The sequence below is a fragment of the Bubalus kerabau genome, chromosome 6 (assembly GCF_029407905.1).
Source record: "Bubalus kerabau isolate K-KA32 ecotype Philippines breed swamp buffalo chromosome 6, PCC_UOA_SB_1v2, whole genome shotgun sequence".
Classification (NCBI taxonomy): Eukaryota; Metazoa; Chordata; class Mammalia; order Artiodactyla; family Bovidae; genus Bubalus; species Bubalus kerabau.
This window is the reverse complement of record NC_073629.1, coordinates 111,417,313-111,438,519: the sequence shown is the minus strand read 5'-3', so window position 1 is coordinate 111,438,519 and position 21,207 is coordinate 111,417,313. Positions and strand designations below refer to the sequence as shown.

The following is a 21,207-nucleotide window of genomic DNA, read 5'->3' as shown; positions in this document are numbered from 1 at the left end:
CATGGTTCAGCATTAGAGTTGGCGGCAGGGTTCTGAACACAGAGCTGCACCTAGCCATGACTCCTACCTCACCTCTCAAGAACTCGTCATGGACTTATAGGATTTGGTTTGCCATAAAGTACAACTTTTCTGAGCTCTTTACGGTATATTAAGAATTTGAAGGGGACCTCCCTGATGGTCCAGTGGCTAAGACTCCACACTCCCAATGCAGGGGCCTGGGTTCGATCCTTGGTCAGGAACTAGATCCTACATGCTGTAACTAAGACCCGGTGAAGGTAAATAAATAAAAAGAATTTGGAGGACAGGAGCTTTCAGGAATAATGGGGGCAACAAGGGTGTCTTTTTGCTGTCCTCGATAGAGACGTTCACAGCCTTAGGAGCATATGGAGCTGCAGGGAGCTAACATGAAGAGGAGGAAAATGGTGAATCCCCACAGGAACTTCAAGAAGTCTTGATCACACACACACACAAAATGCTCCCAGGGGTTCCCAGAAATAGCTGGGGGAATTTAGGGAAAGTCTAAAAGCCCAACAGTGGCAACCAGAAACAGAGCTGCTAAGGACTGCTACGGGCACTCTAGTTTTATTCCTTCAGGAGGTACGGCCTGGGCCACACAGATTACCATGAAACTCTTACTGCCAGCCCCAGGCACCACACTTAGGGCCACTGGCCTGGCAGCAGGGCAGCCCAGAAGGTAGATGGGCCACTGTGGCACAGCTACCTGGTCATTAGGGAAAGAAAGCATCTTCCACACGAACGCAACAACAGAGGGATTCCTTCCAGTGTTCCCTCCAGAGCTCTCAGTGCTAATTTTTCAGTTGGAAATTAAGAAAACAATCTTTCTGAGACCATCTAATGCCAGAGAGTGGCTGTTGATTTCTTGGGTACAACACAGACTCAAGCATATAACAGGTACCCCCGACTGGTTAAATGCTTGTGTGAGCCGAATGAGGAGGAGTGTTATATCGACCAGGGGTCCCTGAGAGGCAATCTTCATGTTTATTTGTTTCTTTTTGAGCTCACATACTTGTACACCACAGGAAGTCAGCAGGGACTGGAAAAATCCTGTGATCCTCTGTAAAGCACAGCTGCTGGAGGCCTACTCTGCACCCACCTGCCACTGTTCCCTACTACCCCCTTCCCTGGACCTCTGTATACCTCCTGTCCACCGCTCAGCACCTGGGACAGGCACTGGAACTAAGAGAACTCACTTTATATCTGATGACTGCCCGGGGTGGGGCATCTCTGCGAAGAACCTCTGTGGCTGCTCTGACAACTCCCCAGTAAAAGGGCTTGCTCCCCAGGACCAGGAGGAGAGGGTTACAGGGAGCCCAGGCCTGTGAGGTCCTTATGCAGCCCTCTCTCCTCTTCTCCCCCTGTCCACAAGGCCTGAGATATCCCCACTGGGACCTACCTCTTGTCTTCTTCTACCTGTACACCGATGGAATGGAACTCTCTTCGACTCCTATTCTCCGTGTCTGAGTCTGAGATAGTCTCCACCTGGTGGCAAGGTTGGGGAGTCAGTAGGCAGGGCTAGACCAAGGCCCTCAAGCTCTTCCCCAGGGAGAAGGGCAAGCGATGCCTGAGTCTCAAGCCAGAGGGCAGATCCTGCCAATATGACCTGCCTGAACAGGACGGCAGACCCAGGAGATCGGATGCATTAAGGTTACAACTTCTGGGCACCGCTCTCCGCTTGCCAGGGGTGATGGTGCCAGGATGAGGGACAACGATGTGGGCCCGGCTGTTTGAAGCAGCAACCCCAACCCACGCCCCGTCGATGATCAGGCTAAGAGCAAGCGAGGAAAAGGTCTGTGTATCCAGAAGGCCCCACTGACCCTCTCAACCCATCTTCAACATGGCCAAGGCCATACAGAATCCATGGTGTTAAAAATTTAAGCAACCATGAAAAAGCAAAACTTTCATTGGCGCCTCCTCCGGCCATACCTGAACCCCGATGGACGGCCGCCACTTCCGCTGCCGCGCCAGGCTCCGCAGCTCCTCCCTCCCAGGAATGGTCTTGATGATGAGTGTGGGGGGCTTGGGGCTGGCCCGGGGTGGCACTGGCGCCAACTCCAGGGTGCGCGCGCCCATGGCCGGGCCATCCAGCCCGTCCGCGGAGCTGCAGCGCCGGGCTGGGCCCTCCGCCGCGGTGAAGCTCTCGTGGGCGGAGTCGGTGCTGCTCTGGGCGGTGATGGAGATGCGGGGCGGGGCCTGGCTTCCCGGCGGGATGGGGGGCGGGGCCTTTCTGAAGTTGAAGGCTGCGGCCAGGGAACCCAGAGACACAGCGGGTGAGAAACGCCGTCCTGGTAAGCGTCTGTGGCCGACCACCCCCCGCACCCACGCGGTAGCACAGGACCCAGCAGCCACGCCTAACCCACGTGCCGCTACGTAAAGAACCACGGATCATTCCTTCATCCGGCCCAGAGAGGCAAGCGATCTGCCCAAAGTCGAGCAGCACGGCCGCCACCAGGGCCGGAGCTAGAACCCAGATCACTCTCCAACCTAGGGCTGGGCCAGGGGCAGAGAGGGCATACTCACAGGAGCCGGGCCTCCCTGAGACAGAGGCAGGGGCAGCAAGGAGGGGCAGGCAGTCGTCGTCTTGAGAGCAGCCAGCCTGGATGGCCCGGAGGTAGCTGTGGCTCCGCATGCGGAAACAGCCGGGCAGATCCAGAGCGTCCACGGCCTGGGACTCCAGTTCCCCAAACACGGACCCGCACACGGCCTCTAGCTGCTGGTTCAGCTCCTCGCTGAGCTGGGTGCAGGGACCAGAAGGACAGTTACCGTGGTGCCGGAATGGGGGCGTGTCTGAGGCACTTTGCCTTAGGAACATCTCTAGTTCTGCAGAGGCTGGGTCTCAGTGTGAGACTTAGGTATTTGGACTAAAAGAAACCCCCAGCCCATGCAGAGAAAGATGGAGGCACCTCTGCCCTGTGCTGGTCCCGGGGCCTGCTTTGGGATCAACCTTAGTGTCTAATCTTTCCCCTAAATACTCCTCCCTCTGCCCCAGCTATACCTCTCCCAGACGGCGCCATCTTCCTCTCCACCTGATCCCATCCCCTCAGGGTTCTCTCACCTGACCCCTGGGGGAGAGGACAAGGGAGCTGACCGCAAAGTATGGGGGGTGAGTACTGCAGGGAAGAACAACTTTTATTATTTATGACCTGAAAAAGTGAAAGTCACTCAGTCATGTCCAACTCTTTGCGACTCCAAGGACTGCAGTCCACCAGACTCCTCTGTCCATGGAATTGTCCAGGCAAGAATACTGGAGTGGGTTGCCATTTCCTTCTCCAGGGGAATCTTCCCCAACCAGGGACTGAACTCAGTTCTCCTGCATTGCAGGCAGGTTCTTTACTGTCTGAGCCACCAGGGAAGCCCATTTATGACCTACTGCATTACAAAAATGATCAAAAGCAACCTATAGAGATATAATCATGTGGAAGGAAGGAAATTAATGAGTACATAATGGAGCAAAAATTATCTACCTTGTAGTGTTTCAAGCCCTTCCCCACCTTCTGCCCACTAACTAAGGAGGGACTCAGCCTGGTTCAGCCTGCAGGTTCCTAGCCTGCCCTCCTCCTCTGAGGGAAGTTCAGTCATTGAGGATCAAGATGCTTGTTTTTGGTTTTGATAGTTTGTGATGCAGAATCATTTTGTGATGTGTTAAAAAGAATTTAAGCAACTAAGAAAAAGCAAACCAAGAATTTTGTTCATGGAACCATGTTGCATAACACTGCACTAAGACTAAATACACCAGAGGCTGTTGCTTCATTTGCTTTGAATGAGAAAACTGGCAAAAAGAAAATATAAAGGTATGGAAGAAGGTGGGTTAGTGGTAAACTCAACGCTCAGGGAACAGGATGGTTGCATCTTTGACCCTGAGCTTCAGAACAGCCAGCACTTTGAGTATAGGCTGTGGGTTGTTTGCAAGGGCTGTGTTGTGAGACTCAGCTGGACTCAAATGCTGGTTCTGCTAGTTCCTAGCAGTGTGGCCTGAGAAAGTCATTTAAAGTTTTTGGGCCCCAGTTTAATCACCAGTCAAATAGGAAAGATAATGGTACCATACTCGTAGGGCTATTTAGGGAACTCAAAGAAAAACATGAGAGGCACTTGGTGCAGGTAAGCCCTCCATCTGTGCCATGTGTCTCAGGGCCTGCCTGGCAAACACAGGCCACCACTCATGACAACCACACTAGTCTTGTCACTGAGTCCCAGGGAAATTCCCCCATGGGTGATTATGCAGAGGTCACTGGATGAAGTCATGGACAAGGTCCTCAGTAGCAACCAGAGGATGAATATGACAGCAAGTATCCCGTGGCTGCATCTTGTGACATCTCCCAGGAAAGAGTCATGGCAACCTATTTACGTGCAGTCAACAGAGAAAGGAGTGGCTTGATCCATGTGTAAAATGTAGCTCAACATTTCCAAACTCGGCCTCCAAAGTATATATGATATTATAACACTACAGTCTACCTCAAATTGAGCAGGAATTCCCATCCTATTCTACCGATGGGCAAACCAAGGCTCAGAGAAGGTGGATGAATTATTCAAAGATGCCCAGCATGTACGTGAGAAAACCAAAGTGCTCAGTTTCCTGGCTCTCCTGCCAAGCTGACTGAGTATCAGAATTTCCTGGAGACCTTGTTAAATTTACATTAACTTGGGCACTACCCTAAGGATCTGAACCCAGAGTTCTCTAACTCTAAGCCTGTCTTTGTTTTGACTGCTTTGAAGGTCAGAGCCAAATTTTCTGGAGATTCAGGTTCAGTGATTCCAATATTGGCCCAGTAATTAAAAAGGAAGACTGTCTTCAGCTTTTTTCTAAACGAACTTCATTACAAGTGTACAGAAATTACAAAAAAAGTGTTATTCGCTCATTCGTGTCCAATTCTTTGTGACTCCATGGACTGTAGCCTATCAGGTTCCTTTGCCCATGGAATTCTCCAGATAAGAATACTGGAGTGGGTAGCCATTCCCTTCTCCAGGGGATCTTCCCGACCCAGGGATCAAGCCCAGGTCTCCTGCATTGCAGGCAGATTCTTCACCATCTGAGGTACAAGGGAAGCCAATGGACAAATCACAACTCCTTGTGAGTCTACCTCTCAGTTTCCTATCTCTTGACCTCTGGGGTACCAAGCACCAGTGGTGCCAGGCTATTTTCTAAAGCTCAAGAGATAACCTAACTCCTGCTATTTCTAGGCTAGGCTCAAGATACTCCCCAGCCAGAACCAATCCAACCCAGAGGGTCCCTCTGAAGCACAAGAAAGCTGACCCAACCCCAGCAGAGAGCATTTTGACCTCAAGTCTGAACACCAAGGATAGAAGGAGTCTCACTCTGTGGCCTATCTCTGTATCTCTAGCCCTCTTCTGTGTGTAAAGCACTAGGCATAATATCTGGCATATAGCAGATGCTTAATAAACATTAGCAGACTTCCCTGGAGGTCCAGTGATTAAAAATCCACCTGCCAATGCAGGAGACAGGTTCAATCCCTGGTCCAGGAAGATTCCACATGCTGTGGGAAAACTAAGCCCAAAAGCCACATCCACTGAGCCCATGCACCTAGAACCTGTGCTCTGCAACAAGAGAAGCTACCACAATGAAAAGCCCATGCACTGCAACTAGAGAAAGCCTGCACCAGCAATGAAGACCCAGTGCAGCCAAAAATAAATAATAAAATAAATAAATTTTAAAATAGAAAGAAAGAAACTGAAGTTGCTCAGTCGTGTCCGACTCTTTGTGACCCCATGGGCTGTAGCACCCCAGGCTCCTTTGTCCATGGAATTTTTCAGGCAAGAGTACTGGAGTGGGTTGCCATTTCTTTCTCCAAAATTTTAAAATACTTATGTATATAATAAAAATAAATAAATTTACATTGCTACTATTATTAGTAGCAAGAGGTTCTTAAATCACAATGACAATACTTCTCAGAGGCCCCTCTTTCCCAAAGGTTCTCAAGCTCTTGAAATCCCAACCATATGTTAGTTCCATAACCAACTCTATCTAAGGCAGACAGAAGGGGGGTGAGAAACTCCCCAGGGCCACACATCTTCCATCTCTACTAGCCAAGAGGAACTTCTAGAGTTCCAATAAGGGACGAGGACCCAAGAGAAATGCAGACTTTTATAGACTCTCAGAGGAATATTGCATCTGAGCTGATCTTTACTGTATTACAAGTATGAAATTTTAACATTATGCTGTGAATTCTCCTATTTTCCCTATACAGCCTTCTATCCTGCTCCCCCTGACACTTACTTTCAGGTGAGTCAAAATCAAAAAATCCTCTTGGGAAATAAAAACCTTAGCCTTTCTGCAATCCAGACTCAGAATCAGTATTTCCAAGGCTGTGGGATATTTAAAAGAAAATATTTTGTTTGGGTCTAACTGAAAACTGTCTGTACTGGTGCTGGTGGGTCTAGTTGGGGGCGAGGCAACATCCTGTATACTTTACATATAGCATTTGGCTTAGATAACTTTGGAAAACCCTCTCATTTTAAAACATTCTAAAACACTGGATAAAATATAACAAACATTTCATATGCATAGCTGAGCTCACAAGAAAGAGAGATAAGTCCCCAGGGGACAAAAACAAAGAGGAGATTGGAAAATCAGAATATTAGCTGTGTAAGCCAATGCTGCAAACAGCCCAGTGGAGGTGGGAGGGAGGGGGAAGGGGGAGCTGGTCTCAGTAACCAAAGGACTTAGATTTTAACGCCCACTTGGGTGTAGGAGTAAGGCTCTGGGCCCACATGAAGCATGAAATTGGAAATGGGAACCTGCATACAAATAGAAAAGGAGAAAGCTTTGATAAAATGATAAACTAGAAAAAAAATCAATTATCGGCACAAACTGATGACAAAGGAGGTAGTCAGAAGTCTAGGCACTGAGGAGGGGGGAAAGAAGATAAATTCCCTAAAGATTTATACTCACAAGGTAGTTTTCACGCAGACACAGGATTTTGTATCTACATGGGCCAGATCCCTCCCCAAATTAAAAATTAACATGAAATGGTCCCAGACCAAGAACAGTCCAACAGAGCAATCTAAAAATCTGGGGGACGCACTCTTAAGCCAAGCTGATGAGGATGATCACAAATAAAGCTCCATTGAAGATGACCTCATATTAGAAAGTGTGATCTGACGTGGCCCCTAAATCTTTACCTCCTGGCATTCACACTCTCGCATAGTCCCCTCCTCTCGAGTGCAGATTAGACCTATTTGTCCACTTCTGATGAAGAGAATATGGCAGATACAATGGCATGTCACTTTTGAGATTAGATCACAAAAATACCAGGGCTTCCATCTTGGACACATTCTCTCACTCTCTCAGAGCCTTAGCTCTGGGGGAAGCAAGTTGCTGTGCTGTGAGTTGTGTTATATTACGAGCCATACGGTGAGTCCTACACATTACGGATAGGAAGCCTGCTGACCGCAGGTGAGCACGGAAAGAGATCTTCCTCTAGTCAAACCTTGAGATGACTGCAGCCTTGGCCAACACCTTGATAAAGCCTGTAAGACATCTGACCCAGGTGGCACCAGCTAAACTGTGCTCAGATTCCTGACCTATAGAAATTGTGAAATAATAAATATTTTTTGTTTTAAGACTCATGTTTTTATTGGTTTGGTTTTGGCTACACTGGGTCTTCGTTGTGCTGTGCAGGCTCAGTTCCTGGCCGAGGGATCAAACCTGCGTCTCCTGCACTGGAAGGCAGATTCTTAACCACTGGACCATCAGGAGAGTTCCAAGACACTATGTTTTGGGGTAATTTTTTATGCAGCAATAGGTAACTGGGCCTCCCAAGTAATGCTAGCAGAAAAGAGCCTGCCTGCCAATGCATGAGACATAAGAGACACAGGTTCAATCCCTGGGTCGAGAAGATCCCCTGGAGGAGGCCATGGCAACCCACTCCAGTATTCTTGCCTGGAGAACCCCATGGGACAGAGGAGCCTGGTAGGCTACAGTCCGAAGGATAGGAAAGAGTCGGACATGACTGAAGCAACTTAGCACAATACGTAACTAATATAAACAGTGACAGAAATAAGAACTAAACTTTTATTGAGTTAAGCTATTGAGAATTCAAGGTTTATCTGTTATAGCAGCTAGCACTACCTTAGCTAAAGCAGATTAGCTTTTAAGCTATGTTTAAATTTTCTAAAACTAAAAAGATAAATAAAGCTGAAAACGTAAGGATAGAATAAAATCTTTGGGAAAAAAAAGCAGAAAGATTTCCAAAGAAACCAAATCAGATTTCTAGGGGGGGAGAGGGGAGGGGAAAATTAAAACACAAATAATGAGTTAAGTAGTAAATGAAACACAACAGAAGAGAAAAATAGAGAACCAGAAAATATATCTGAGGAACTTACTCCAAAGGCAGCAAAGAGAGGTAAATAAATGGAAAATATGAAGGAGAGGTTAAGATATATAAAGGAAATGATAAAAAATACCCCAAACACAACTAATAGAAGTTCTAGACGAGGGACTAGATAAAATATCTGTGTTAGTCGCTTAGTCGTGTCCGACTCTGTGTGACCCATGGACTGTAGCTTGCCAGGCTCCTCTTTCCACGGAATTCTCCAGGCAAGAATACTGGAGTGGGTAGCCAGTCCCTTCTCCAGGGGTCTTCCTGACCCATGGATCGAACCTGGGTTTCCTGTATTGCAGGTGGACTCTCCAGGGAAGCCCAGATAAAATGTAGAAGAAGCAATATTTTAAGAAATAATAATGGTGGTTTAGTTGTGAAGTCATGTCCAACTCTTGTGACCCCATGGACTGTAGCCTGTCAGGCTCCTCTGTCCTTGGGATTCTCCAGGCAAGAATACTGGAGTGGGTTGATAATAATAGTCTAGTCATTAAGAATTTTCCAGACTTCTGACTTCAGACATAACAGAGTGAGGATACCAAACCCTATGCCCTAAGACAACTATAAAGCTGCACAAAGCTCTCCAAAACAACCATTTTATCACTCTGAAAATCAATCAAAGTTATACAACAAAGAAACACATTCATGAAAACTGCTGAACTTTGGGTAAGAACAATGAGTCTGTAGTGTCCTCACCTGGAGTTGATCCCATAACACAAGTTCCCAGCTCTTTAAGTTGCAATAGTTCAACTAGGGTGGACCCTGCTATGAAAACCAGCTGCTTAACTGCAACTAACAAAGGGGGCTCACTTTATTCTGAGCACTGTCCATTATAGTGTCAAGAATAAGAATAACCAGCGGCACTAACAGGTTGAGGTTTCAGCACTGTTTAGAGGCAAGCAATGGGACTGGCAGACTAGACAGGAACTTGATGGGGAATTCTAGAGGGGAAAGATAGCCACAGAGAGTTTGATAAGCACTTCACATAATCTGGGTTAACTAGAGGCTGGGTGCATGTACCACAAAAATCAGAAAGGCCTTGAGCCCCCCCACATATCCCTGGCCAATAGAGCCTATGCATATGTACAGAAGGAATGTAGGAGAGCCTGTGAAAAATAGAAGCCAGAGCAGGTTTGAAAACAGCAATGTCTGTATTCCTCAGCTCACACACAGAACCATGAAAGGAGAGGAAGGAAGCCTTACTGGCTTGAAGTTTTTCAGCACAACCTCTGATCAGTCTCTGGCTGGACACTAAGCTATGCAGAGACAGGGTCAACCCCTAGGAAACCAGGCTTTAAAATAAAATCAAGAAAGAAAAAAAATTAGTGGAGACATCAGAAGCTACATCTGGCAAGGTAGACAGATTTCACAGATTTAGACCAGGAATTAACAAATAAACAAAGCAATAGCAATCTTCAAGAGGTAAAATAAGAATCCAGAGTTGCTACAATATATTAAATAAAATGTACAGTATTTATGACACTGTGTAAATAAATGAGAAAATGTGGATGTCCATGAATGTTTGATTTATTACACAAAGACTACAAGGTAGTTATTATAAGAATGTTCAAAGAACTAAAGGAAATCATATTTAAATATTTAACGGAAAGTATGACAACAGCGATGGCATTAATAGAAAATCACAACAAAGAGAAAATTTTTAAAAAAGAAGAAAAGAATCAAATGGAAATTCTAGACCTGAAAAGTACAATAACTGAAATTTAAAACTGGCTAGAAAGGCTCAGCATAAAAAGTTATCAGTAAAACTTAAGATAATCAGCATAGATTATCCAATAGAAAGAATAGAGTGGGGTGAAAGATTGAATAGAAATGAGCAGTGTCTCAGAGACCTATGGGCAACATCAAGTATACCAGTGTGCATGTAACTGGAGTCCCAGAAAAAAGATGAGAGAGAGGAAGAAAAAATATCTGAAGAAATAATGGCCCCAAACTTTCCAAATTTGCTGAAAAACATTAATCCACAGGTCAAAGAAACTCAATGAATCCGAAGCACACTAAATACAAAGAGATCCATACCCAGATACATTACAGTCAACTTTCTAAAGACAAAGAGAACATATTTTTTAAGAAAATCTTAATAACCACAAGAGAAAAAACAATTCATTGCATACCAAAAAAAATTATTAATTGACTTTTCGTCGGAAACCATGAACACCAAAAGCAGTGATGTTCAAAGTGTATAGTCAAAGTGCTTAAAGAAAAAAACGATCAACCAGGAATTCTATATTCAGCAAAACTATCCTTCAAAAAATGAAGGAAAAATAAAGACGCTTCCAAATAAATACAGACTGAAGAAAGTATTGCCAGCAGAGTTATCTTATAAGAAATACTAATGCAAGTTCTTCAGGTTAAAAGGAAGTGACACCCAAGGGTAATTCGAATCCACAGGAAGAAATGAAGAGCACCAGAAACGGTAAATATGTGAATAAATATAAATATGTTTCACACTTTTTCTCTCAAATTCTTTAAAATACATAAGATTTTAAAAAGGTTAAAAAAGACAGAAGAGTGTGCAAAGTAATTATTCCATTACTATTATCAGTTTATAATGAGTTTTAGCTTATGACACATATAGAAAATATATATGGCAATAATAGCACAAAGAAGGGAGAGGAAAAGGAGATATATTAGAGCAATGCTTGTATATTTTACCAGAATAAACTAGGTTTTAATTAGTTACACATGTAATTCTTAGTGCAATCACTAATGCACTAAATAATATAGTAAAGGGAATTAACAAAAAGAAATAAAACTGTACACAAAATATTTAATACAAAAGAAGGCATAAAGGAAGAACAGAGGAACAAAAATGACATGAGACAATCCAACCAAATCAATAATCACATTAAATGTGAACAGACAAAACACTCATTCAAAAGCCAGAGATTGTCAGACTGGATCAAAAAGCACATAGGTTGAAAGTAAAAGGGTGTACCAGCGAACAGGAACATGAGAGAATGTTCCAGATTTGATGAAAGACATGAATCCTCAGATTCTGGAAACACACACGTGTGTGTGTGTGTGTGTGAGAGAGCATGCACACACACATACACATCACTGTGAAACTGCAGGACACCGAAATCAAAGGCAAGATCTTGACAGCAACCAGAGAGAAGTGAAAATTACCAACAAAGACAGTTGGGTTAATAGCAGCCTTCTCAACAGCAACAACAGAACAGATGACAGAGGAATATCTTCAAAACACAGAGAAAAATAAATGTTGACCTAGAATTCTGTAATAAGCTAAATTATGTTCAATAGTGAGGGTAAACTATATTTTTGGTTAAAGGCAGAATTTGCCACTGACATGTACTGAAAAAAATTACTAAAGAATTTACTTTAAAAGGAAGGAACGAGAGAATTCCCTGATGGTCCCGTGGGTAGGATGTGGTGCTCTCACTGCCTGGAGCCCAGGTTCAACCCCTGGTCAGGGAACTAAGACCCCACAAGCCACACGGCACAGCAAAAAATAAAATAAAAGGAAGGAATGAAACGCAAGAAGGTATAGTGAGAGGGAACTAAAATACTGTACATGCTAAAGTACTGAAGTACAAACTAAAATACTGCAACAAGTGCATGTGAGAAAGGAAGAGGTGATCAGAGCAAATGGAGAAGACAGTGGATGGAACAAGTAACCTGGAGAGGAAGGAAAAGGGCACCAGCAGTCTGGTTTTGGACATTTTAATTTTGAGATGTCTACTCAGCATCCAAGCGAGATTTCAATACACAGTTAGATATACATGCCCAGTATTTATGGGAGAATGTGGGCTGATGATAAACATTTGGAAGCCATCAGGCTCTCAATAAGATTGAAAGCCATGAGGCTGGATGAGCTCACCCAATGAGTGAGTGTAAGAAGAAGTCCAGGAAGTAAGCCCTGGAAAGCTCCAGTGTTTAGATCCTGAAGAGTTTGCGGGCCCCAGTGACACAGACTGAGAATAGGCAGCCAGAGAGAGAATCTAGAAGAATCTAAAAGATGTGGCATCCTCAAGGCCCACTGAGAGAAGTGTTTCAGGCAGGAGAGAATCATCAGCTGTGTTAGATGTTGCTGATGGCTCAAGTGAAGCAAAGACGGAGCATTAACAAGTAAGTTTAGCAACATAGGCTGGTCTTATGTGAAAAGATGACTGTGCCAGTCAAGATTCCCTGATTCAGGAAATGTAACAAAGAAATGCTGAGAGACAGCAGCAGCAACAAACAATGAAAGCCAAGGAGGGTAGACTTTTGCTTTTTGCATTGCTTTTTTTCCCCAGCAAACAGTAAAAATAGCTAACCTTTATCGAGTGCTGGCTCTGTGCCAAGAACACTATTATAATGCCTATTTTTAAATAGGGAGAGTGGGGCTCAAAAAAGTCAAGTAACTTGCCCCAGGTCACTCAGCTGATAAGAAGTGGAGCTGGAATTCAAACCCACCTCAAGCATTTAATTACTAAACTGCACTGCCTTCTTTAGTTAAGGGGAAAGTCTATACTTGGGTATAGAACTCACACTTATAAAATACCAGTTTGGGACTAGCTTCCTTGTGTTTGCATATATTTTTTCTGAACTCCCAAAAACCCTCTGAGATAAGCATCACTACAATTATCATTTCCACGATGAGAAAACAGAGGCGTTGAGAGGAAAGTATCTTGCCAGTGGTCCCCAGGGTGGAGTGGAGAGGAGAGAGCTCAAGCCCTGATCATCTCTGAGACTGAAGCTCTGCCCTCTTCAGTCTGTGCGGTCAGGCCTGCCTTTTACATGGGGTAGGGGAGCTGGGGCAGTCAGACCAGGACAGGGCTAGGGAAGCTCAGAGAACTGACACTGCCCTTCCAAGTCCATCACTTGGAGGATGCTTGGTAGTTTTTAAGGATGTGACTCTCTGAGATCCTCAGTCTGATTCAGCTCTGAGAATCCCAGGGCATGCTTCCCAGCTCCCCAGAACCAGATCTGTGCTGTCTCCAGGGGCAGATTCCTGATTTTTAAGACCAAGGCTGAGCATGGGAGCGAATCCTCCTCCCCACCCCTTACCCCTGGCATGCTGGGCTGCTTCCTACCTGTCCGGTGGTGAGGGAACGGCTGTAGCCAGGAATGGAGCTCCGCGGGTGGATCCGGGGTGGTACACAGCAGCTGGGAGAGGTCAAAATTCCAGATTCAGAATGGGGGTCTGCTAGGAAGTGGGGGAGGGGAATGAGAGCACTGGGGTCCCTGAATGGGTTCTGTTCCTCAGAAGCCCCCAGAACCTCCAGGAGGAGACTGCTGAGTAAAAGGACCCCCTCTTCATATGGGCCAGAGCAAGACTGCCCAGTGGAACCCTAAGCAGGGAACCCACGCGATGCACACCTCCTGCAGGCACCCAGCATCAGCTTGCTGCCCCCTCCCCAACCCCCAGCTCTGCCTTGTCCTTACTTTATCCGGGCCTGGTCCACACTGGAGGAGCGGCGAGTGGTGAAGCGCCGGGCGACCGCTTTGGGAGATGTCTTGGGGCTGCCGTCCGAGTCTCCGCTCTCCTCATCCCCCATGGCTTTGATGTAGCTGCCGCTCCGCATCCTGCGGCAGGGGATCTCCCCGTCCTTGCCCCCAGTGGGGTAACCCCCCCAGTCATCTTGCGGCACCTGCAGGGACAAGGGGCCTCAAGCAACTACTAAATCCGGAAGCCGGGACCCTCTTTCTTCACTGCCAGTGGGAGATGCACAGCCCTGGCTCAAGCAAACCACGCTCAGGAATATGTCAAGGCAGATCAGGTGAGGTCTCCCCTACAGGACATGCCTCTTCATCCTCCATGGGCTTTCTGCTACCTGACTGAGGGCCATCTAAAGAGTCTAAGGGCTCCCATGATAGGTGCCAAGAGGTTGAAGCTCAGAGGCCAAAGTGACCTATGTCAATCTCACGCCTAGCCGTAAGGCAGCCCCTGACATCAGTCACCTTTCACCCCTCCTTCTCCTTCATCCTCTTAATGTGCTTACATCCCAAATCCTCTGACATCCCCCTCCCTTCTGTGAAGAGCCACAGGAGGAGCGATATCAGTTTGTGTTTCAGAAAGAGCACTTCAACAGTCCAAACAGAGGTTGGATTGTGGAGAGCCAGGAGCAGGGCAGGGGCTCAAGTGGTGACAGGGAGACCAATTAAGAGGCTGATGCTGTTATCCAGGCAAGAGATGATGAGGCCTAAATTAAGACAATGACAACGAGGGGGAAGAGAAGATGGAAATGAGAGGTGTTCAGGAGCATCAGTGAGCCTGATTAGACTTGGGGGGTGAGGGGGCGGGGAGCAGTCGTGGAGGACCGGGAGGTTGCCGGCTGAGGACCTGGGGGATGGTGTTGTAGCTCACTGAGCCACAGAATCCCAGAGAAACATATTTGGGGGAAAGGTGATAGGTTCAGGGTTGAGCATCTTGAGCTGGCAAAGAACTGTGGAGCAGGTGGTTGAGTGTTTGGTTCTGGAGTTCAGTGGAGAGATCTGAGCTGGAGGCAGACATGGGGGAGTCATGGGTGGCAGCTGAATCCATAGGAGTGAATGAAACAGCCCAGAGGAAAGAAGAAAGAGAGGTGGGCAGGGATCCACTGACATTTAAAAGGGGGACTGCGAAGAAAGGGAGAGGAGCCTATGAAGTCACCTGAGAAGGAGTGGGCAGATGGGTGGGAGGGAAGTCAGGAGAACGCCCTGTCACGGAAACAGGAGACATTTCCAGAATAGAAGGAGTTGATAATGTCAAATGCCACAGTGCATGCTAAGGTTAGCGGTTTGGGCTGGGGAGTTAGAACCATATTCAAATTCTGGCCCCATCACTTGCTAGCTGTGTAAATGTGAGCAAAGTTGGTTAAACTCTGCCACAGTTTCCTCATCTGTGAACTGGTAATGATAATTACGCCTGCATCACAGCACTGGTGGAAACAATAAATGAACCAACAGAGAGTAAGGGCTCAAGATTAACTACCATAATGGTAAGCATTGAGAGATAGGAGGGTTCTCAAGAGGCCATTGGTGACCACTGTCAGGACATTTCAGAGGCCAGGAGTGTGGAAGTCAGTCCAGTAAAGGGGAGAATGAAAGCAAATGGTGGAGTCTATGCTCTAAGAACTTGGAAATGAAGGGGAGACAGGAAAGAGATGGAAGGGGGTATGGGGTTAAGGAAAGTTTGTTTTGTTTGTTTTTTTAGGATGAGAGCAATCTGGGCATGTTTGCAGGATGAGGGAAAGAGTCAGTAAAGAGAAAGATAGTCTTTAAATGTGGGGAGGAAGCAGGGACAGTTCATGGATGAAAGGGATTCCGAGGAGATGGGCTCAAGCCCTATGGAGGGGTCACCATGGGATGCGTGGTCCTAGCATCATCTCTGAGCCAAGAAGGAAGGGGATGATGGGGGCTGGGGATCTTGATGAGTCTGCAGGTGGGTGAGGGAGTCTGTAATGGTTGGCCTATGCCCGTTGAAAAGAACAGGCTAAGTGGGGGTGGGGATCAGGGTTCGGGGAGAGCATAGGGTTCCGGAGATGAACAGAGACTCTAGGGAGAGGCTAGATGAGAGGCCAGAGATTAGTGAGAACAGGGACTAAGGGATGGGTGGGCCCCATGAAGGCGCCCTCGGTGGGAGGATGGGGCGGGGAGGGGAGGGCGCTGGGCTCAATCAAATGGGAACACAGGGAGGAGATGAGGCTCCATAAAGGAACAAGGGCTCCAAGTGAGAAGGGGGGTTCTGGAAGAAGTTGGCAGGAGACCTGAATCCAGTGGGAGAATCGAGTCTCAACAAAAGGGCTGGGGAACCAACCAAGACACCTGGGCTGATACAACCAGCTTCCCCTGCTTTTGTGCCAGGGGAGTACAGGTTGTCTGTTTGTTCTCTGCCAAAAAGGCTCAGACTTCCCAGTCCTCAGATCCCCCAGAACCCTAGCCCCTGACAGGGCCTCCCCTTCCCCACACTCTACAGAGAGGAGCCACAGGCAGGCAGAGGAAGGTGACAGGACAGCCAGGGCACGCTCTGCCACACTGCAGGGTTCCCACTCCACAGCCACTGCAGAGCTGCCGGCTCCTCTGCAGGACACTGTGAGGTGCATGCTAAAAAGGAAGCCCCCAGGGAGGTCAGGGCAGCCCTGGAGAAGCAGCAGGGAGCAGCGGAGTGGAGGCAAGGCTCCAGGGATGGGAGAAGAAGGGCTGGTGTTCTCTCCTGAGCCCTTTCTTCTGGACCCTTCAATTCCCAGTTTAGAGAGCCTTCCTACCCAGGGAGAGGGCAGTGCAAGACCAATCCTGAATCCCATAAGTCTCCAGTCTCCCCTTCTGTCTCTCTCTCCTTTCTGCTTCCACTATGGCCCTTGAGCTTTAGCGAGTTCCCCACCCAGGAGAGCCCTAACATGTGAACAACTTACCAAACACGCCAGAGATACCCAAAAGACATGTGCAAGCTCAATTCTCCATGCCTCTGAACATGCTGCAGCCTCTTCCTGGAACACTCAGTCCTGGAAACGCTGCACGCGACTAACTCCAACTTGTCCACTGTGACTCTGTTCAGGGGACATTCTTCCTAGAAGCTGCTCTGAGCAGCCCCTGGCCACCACCACCCAAGTGGGTGAGGTGTCTCCTCTGGACTCCCAAGGTTCCCAAAGATCTCTTCTCTCGCCGCCTCCCTGCACTCTATTCTCTGTGTGCTGTGCTTAGTTGCTCAGTCATGCCTGACTCTTTGCCACCACATGGACTGTAGCCTGCTAGGCTCCTCTGTCCATGGGGATTCTCCAGGCAAGAATACTGGAGTGGGTTGCCATGCCCTCCTCCAAGGGATCTTCCTGACCCAGGGACTGAACCCGGGTCGCCTTCATTGCAGGAAGATTCTTTACCATCTGAGCCACCAGGAAAGCTGCCTTGTCTATCCCACTGTTAAACTGTGAACTCCTCCAGGCAGCATCTGTGTCTGCATCTTTGCATTCACAGCACCCAGGGAACACTTGTAGAATGAATGGATGTGGATTAACTATGTGAAATGTGGATTTGGGGGATAACCCTAAGTCTACTGGACTTCTAGAACTTGTCTAGACTCTTTCTCCTCCAACTATAGGAGGGCTCAAGAAGACACGTCAGGGGATGTGGGAGAGGAGTGTGAGGCAGAGAAGAGGAAGGTGGATGGCAGGAAGAGCCCCTAACCCCATCTCTATAGGATGATGGAGAGGGGACAGTGAGGGATGGACCAAGGCTCCATAAGAAGAAAGGGTCAGAGCTCCTAGCCTCACCTGCAGACACCACAGAGGTGGTAAAAGAAGACAGGGACAGTGTGCCAGTTATCACCCGCACCATCCACTCCCAGGAATCCCTAGCCCACTGCTGGGTCTGGAGCTCAGACTTCAGTGTGCACCCCAGCCCAGCAAAACCCACAGGACAGGTTCCCTGGCTCTTCCACAGCCTCATGGGTGTCCCACCGCAGGTTCCCCAGAATGACAATACCAGCAGAGGCACATTCTGGAAATAACTGACCTTCATATCCAAACACTATCTGGACCACCCAGATTTGGGCAGAAAAGAGGTCTGGAGAAGGCCTGGGGGCAAGACAGCTGCTTTCCAACTGCTGACCTCCAATCTTGGGGAAGCACAGGCAGGCAGCCCCACTCTGTCCTGTTCACTGCTCACCCTCAACCTCATTCTGCCTCCAGCCTCACAAGACAGAGGCCGGCACAGCTTGTCCTAAACAGCAGGTAGAGGAAAAGTCTTCCTGGCACTGACATACATCAAAATAGAAGGGCCCCTTCACTGCACAAACGGGGAAACTGAAGTCCCCAAAGGGGTTCAAGGTGTTACACGACAGTGAGGCAGGGAAGGACCCGCTGCCTGCAGACCCGTCATCATGGGAAGAGCTGGCTCCCATCCAACCCCTTCCACAGCCCCCAGGGCAACACTGGTGAGGACTGAGGATCCTGTTCCCCAGCCCCACCAAAGCCTCACCTGCAGATAGTGATAAGTCCTGGCTTTGGCCTTAGCCTCCGGCCCCAGGAGCCCCTTGCTGGGCCCGGCCCCTGGGTATCCATCCCGGCCCTGGCTGACCATCATGGTATGCCAGGCACTTCGCTTGACTGATTGTCCATCCAGTGACATGGACATGCCAGTGCAGGCAAGACAGCGGCCTTCTGACCCCCCCGAGCGCCCCTTGAAGCTCAAGTCCCGGTAGGACCCATCCGGAGCCTCCAGGCAGAAGGGACCCCCGGGCTCCCCAGGGGGCCGTCCACCGGCCAGGAAGCCGCTGTCACTGTCCAAGTTGTCATCGGAGCTCCACCAGCCCGCGGCCTTGGCCTGGTGCCGGCCATCCCCCTTGCGGTCCTTGCTCTTACTCCTCTTGCCATGCCGGGACTGGTGGTGGTGGTGGTGGTGGTGGTGATGGTGGTGGTGGGAGGCGTGGGGGCCACCAGAGCTCGGGCCTGGGTAGCTGTCTCCCCCGGAGCCACCTCTTCCCTCGGCCTTGGGCCCATTGTAGTCCCGCTTCCCTGGAGCCTCCAGAGAGTGGGACTTGGCAAACAGCTTCTGCACAGAGTGGACCAGGTGCCGGATGCGGCTGGGGCTCTCGCTGCGGGCCTCCGGGGCAGTGCCAGACCCCGGCCCAGGCCCGGGCCCAGCCCCTGCTGGACCCCGCTGGTATGGCAGCGTGTGGAAGCCATCCTGTTGAACTGGCAACTGCTTTTCAAACTGGTCCAGCAGTGTGGGAGGCAGGCGGGGGGCACCCTTGCCCTGCGGGTGGCCCACACAGTCTTCACAGGTGTCGAAGGGGCCCTGGCCGGGGTACATCCTGGGGAAGGTGCTGCTACCCCCCCCAACCCCGGCCCCTCCTGGCCCTCCCTCGGGGCCTATGGATGGCCCCTCACTCAGGCTCAGGGGCCCTTCAGGAGAAAGGTGTCCCAGGCCAGCTCTTGGGGCACAGAAGCGGGGCTCGGTGGAGAAGGCCTCCCCGGAGCCCACCAGGTACGGGGCCCTGGCAGCAGGGCCCACGTCCATATGCGGCTGGTCGGCAAAGCGGGCTGGGCGGGGATGGCTGCCTCGGTCGCCATGGTAACCCCTCATGGCCTCAGCAAGGGCTCTTCATAGCGCTGGGGGCCAGGCCCCAGGAACCTCCTGGGAAAATAGGGAGCAATGGGATTAGGATCGAACAACAGGCCACTTGACCTGAAACTTTTATCAGGTATTCTTAGAACTGCTTAGGTAATGCATATCAGTTCGTTGTGGTTAATTGTACTGTCCTTACAGGCTTAAAAGTCATACTAGACAAAGACACTCACAAGGGCACAAAATAAGATCACCATTCATCAAATGCTGCAAAGATGATAAATACTTATTCTCAAGAGGAAATGTCCTCAACCAAACGGGTTTTTTTTTTAAATCTTAGGTAAACAAAAGTAAAAAGATACCAATACAGACATAAAAACAATAGTCAAACATATGAGCCATCATGTGAACTAGCTTTTAACAAGCTGGTGTGAGGCAAATCGAGTCAGCACCACACCTGTGTCCCATCCCTACCCAATTCCCCTGCTATGAAGAGCCAGGGCTCTGGGTCACAGCTCCCAGAAGCAATAACCAAAGAGAATGTTGGACCCAAATCTACATATCCATCACGATTCTGTAGGATAACCCCTCCCCTTCCTTCCACAACCAGTTCCTTCCATCTGGCTGGAGGCTCATTCTCCCTCCCCTCCAGGGCTGAGACAGGAAGGGATAACCTGAGATGACTCCTCCCTCCTCTGCTGGGTTCCAAATATTCCCTGATGAAATTCCCCCCATGCCTTTTACCGCCACCCCCATTTCAGTGGAGGAGAGGTCATGAAGGGAGGAGAAACATAAAAGAGGAACACTGGCTATTCAGGCAGCATCTGAATCCTAAACTGGGGTTAGAACCCAGGAGTTCCTCCTCCCAGGAACAGTGGGCTGGCAGGGCAGGGAGGTGATGGAGGGAAAGCATTGGAACCAGTGGCCCTGGCCCCCATCCCAGGCTTGCCAAGGCTACAGGACAGAGAGGTCAGCTCTCAGCAAGAACTGCCTCCAATCAGGGCTCCAGAGCTGCCAGGACAGGAGCTACAGCAGGAGGGAGTGCCAGCAGGAGGGACGGGGACCAAGGAGCTGGCAGACGGCGCCCTCCCTCATCCCAGACCAGGCTCCTGGGCCATCTGCTGACTGTGAGGAGATGACAGCCTCAAAGACTCCAGACAGCAGCACCTCCAAGGTTCACCCTCCCCTCCTCCCCACCACGGCCTCCCCATACCCACCATGGTTCAAGCTTCTTCCAGATCCCGCTCACAGTTCATCTCTGAGCACTTGCCATGTACTGGGTACTGTGCATACTCAATGTTCTCTAATCCCCCTGAAATCCTATGTGTAGATGTTATCCACATCTACCCATGAGAAAATAGCTCAAAATGGTAAGGTCACAAAGCCGGTAAGTGGGTGAGTCACTTTGCATCAAGATTCAAACCCAGCTTATTTTGATTTCAGAACCCTATCCCCCAGACTCTCTTATCACTCACCATCTGGGGTGTCCCATCCTTGGTGTCAGGATCTCCACCGCCAGGCAGAATCCTAACTTCAGAAGGCTCAGGACCACTTGCTCCTAACCAGAAAGAAAAGGGTGGTAAGCAAAGAGGAAAAGAGATTCTCCCAGAGTTCTCAGAGGACCAGTCTCTGGCCTTGACAGTTTCCCTGCCCAACCCCCCAAGCCAGGACTGATTGGATCCCCCATGATGCAGAACCTCTGGACCCCCAGGGAAATGAAGTTGGCTTCATTATGCAAATACATGCAAATAAGCTTACAGGTTGGACTACCTCCAACTGCAGGTGTCTGTGTGATCTGTCCGTGGTGCTGAGCCACTGCATTTTCATTGCCCTCAAATATGATTCCATT

At 48.8% G+C, this 21,207-nt stretch overlaps 1 protein-coding gene across 1 annotated transcript in view; it reads right to left on the bottom strand.

The window, feature by feature from the left end:
- The window catches only part of DLGAP3 (DLG associated protein 3), a 39,600-nt gene extending 18,683 nt beyond the window's left edge, over positions 1-20,917 (bottom strand). The window contains exons 1-7 of the mRNA XM_055587021.1: positions 20,834-20,917; positions 18,270-19,427; positions 13,761-13,966; positions 13,409-13,481; positions 2,539-2,752; positions 1,945-2,258; positions 1,415-1,500 (exon numbers count right to left, since the gene is read on the bottom strand). Coding sequence (XP_055442996.1) covers positions 1,415-1,500; positions 1,945-2,258; positions 2,539-2,752; positions 13,409-13,481; positions 13,761-13,966; positions 18,270-19,376 — 2,000 coding nt within the window. The 5' untranslated portion in view covers positions 19,377-19,427; positions 20,834-20,917. The remainder of the gene's footprint in view (positions 1-1,414; positions 1,501-1,944; positions 2,259-2,538; positions 2,753-13,408; positions 13,482-13,760; positions 13,967-18,269; positions 19,428-20,833) is intronic.
- Positions 20,918-21,207: the final 290 nt, after the last annotated feature.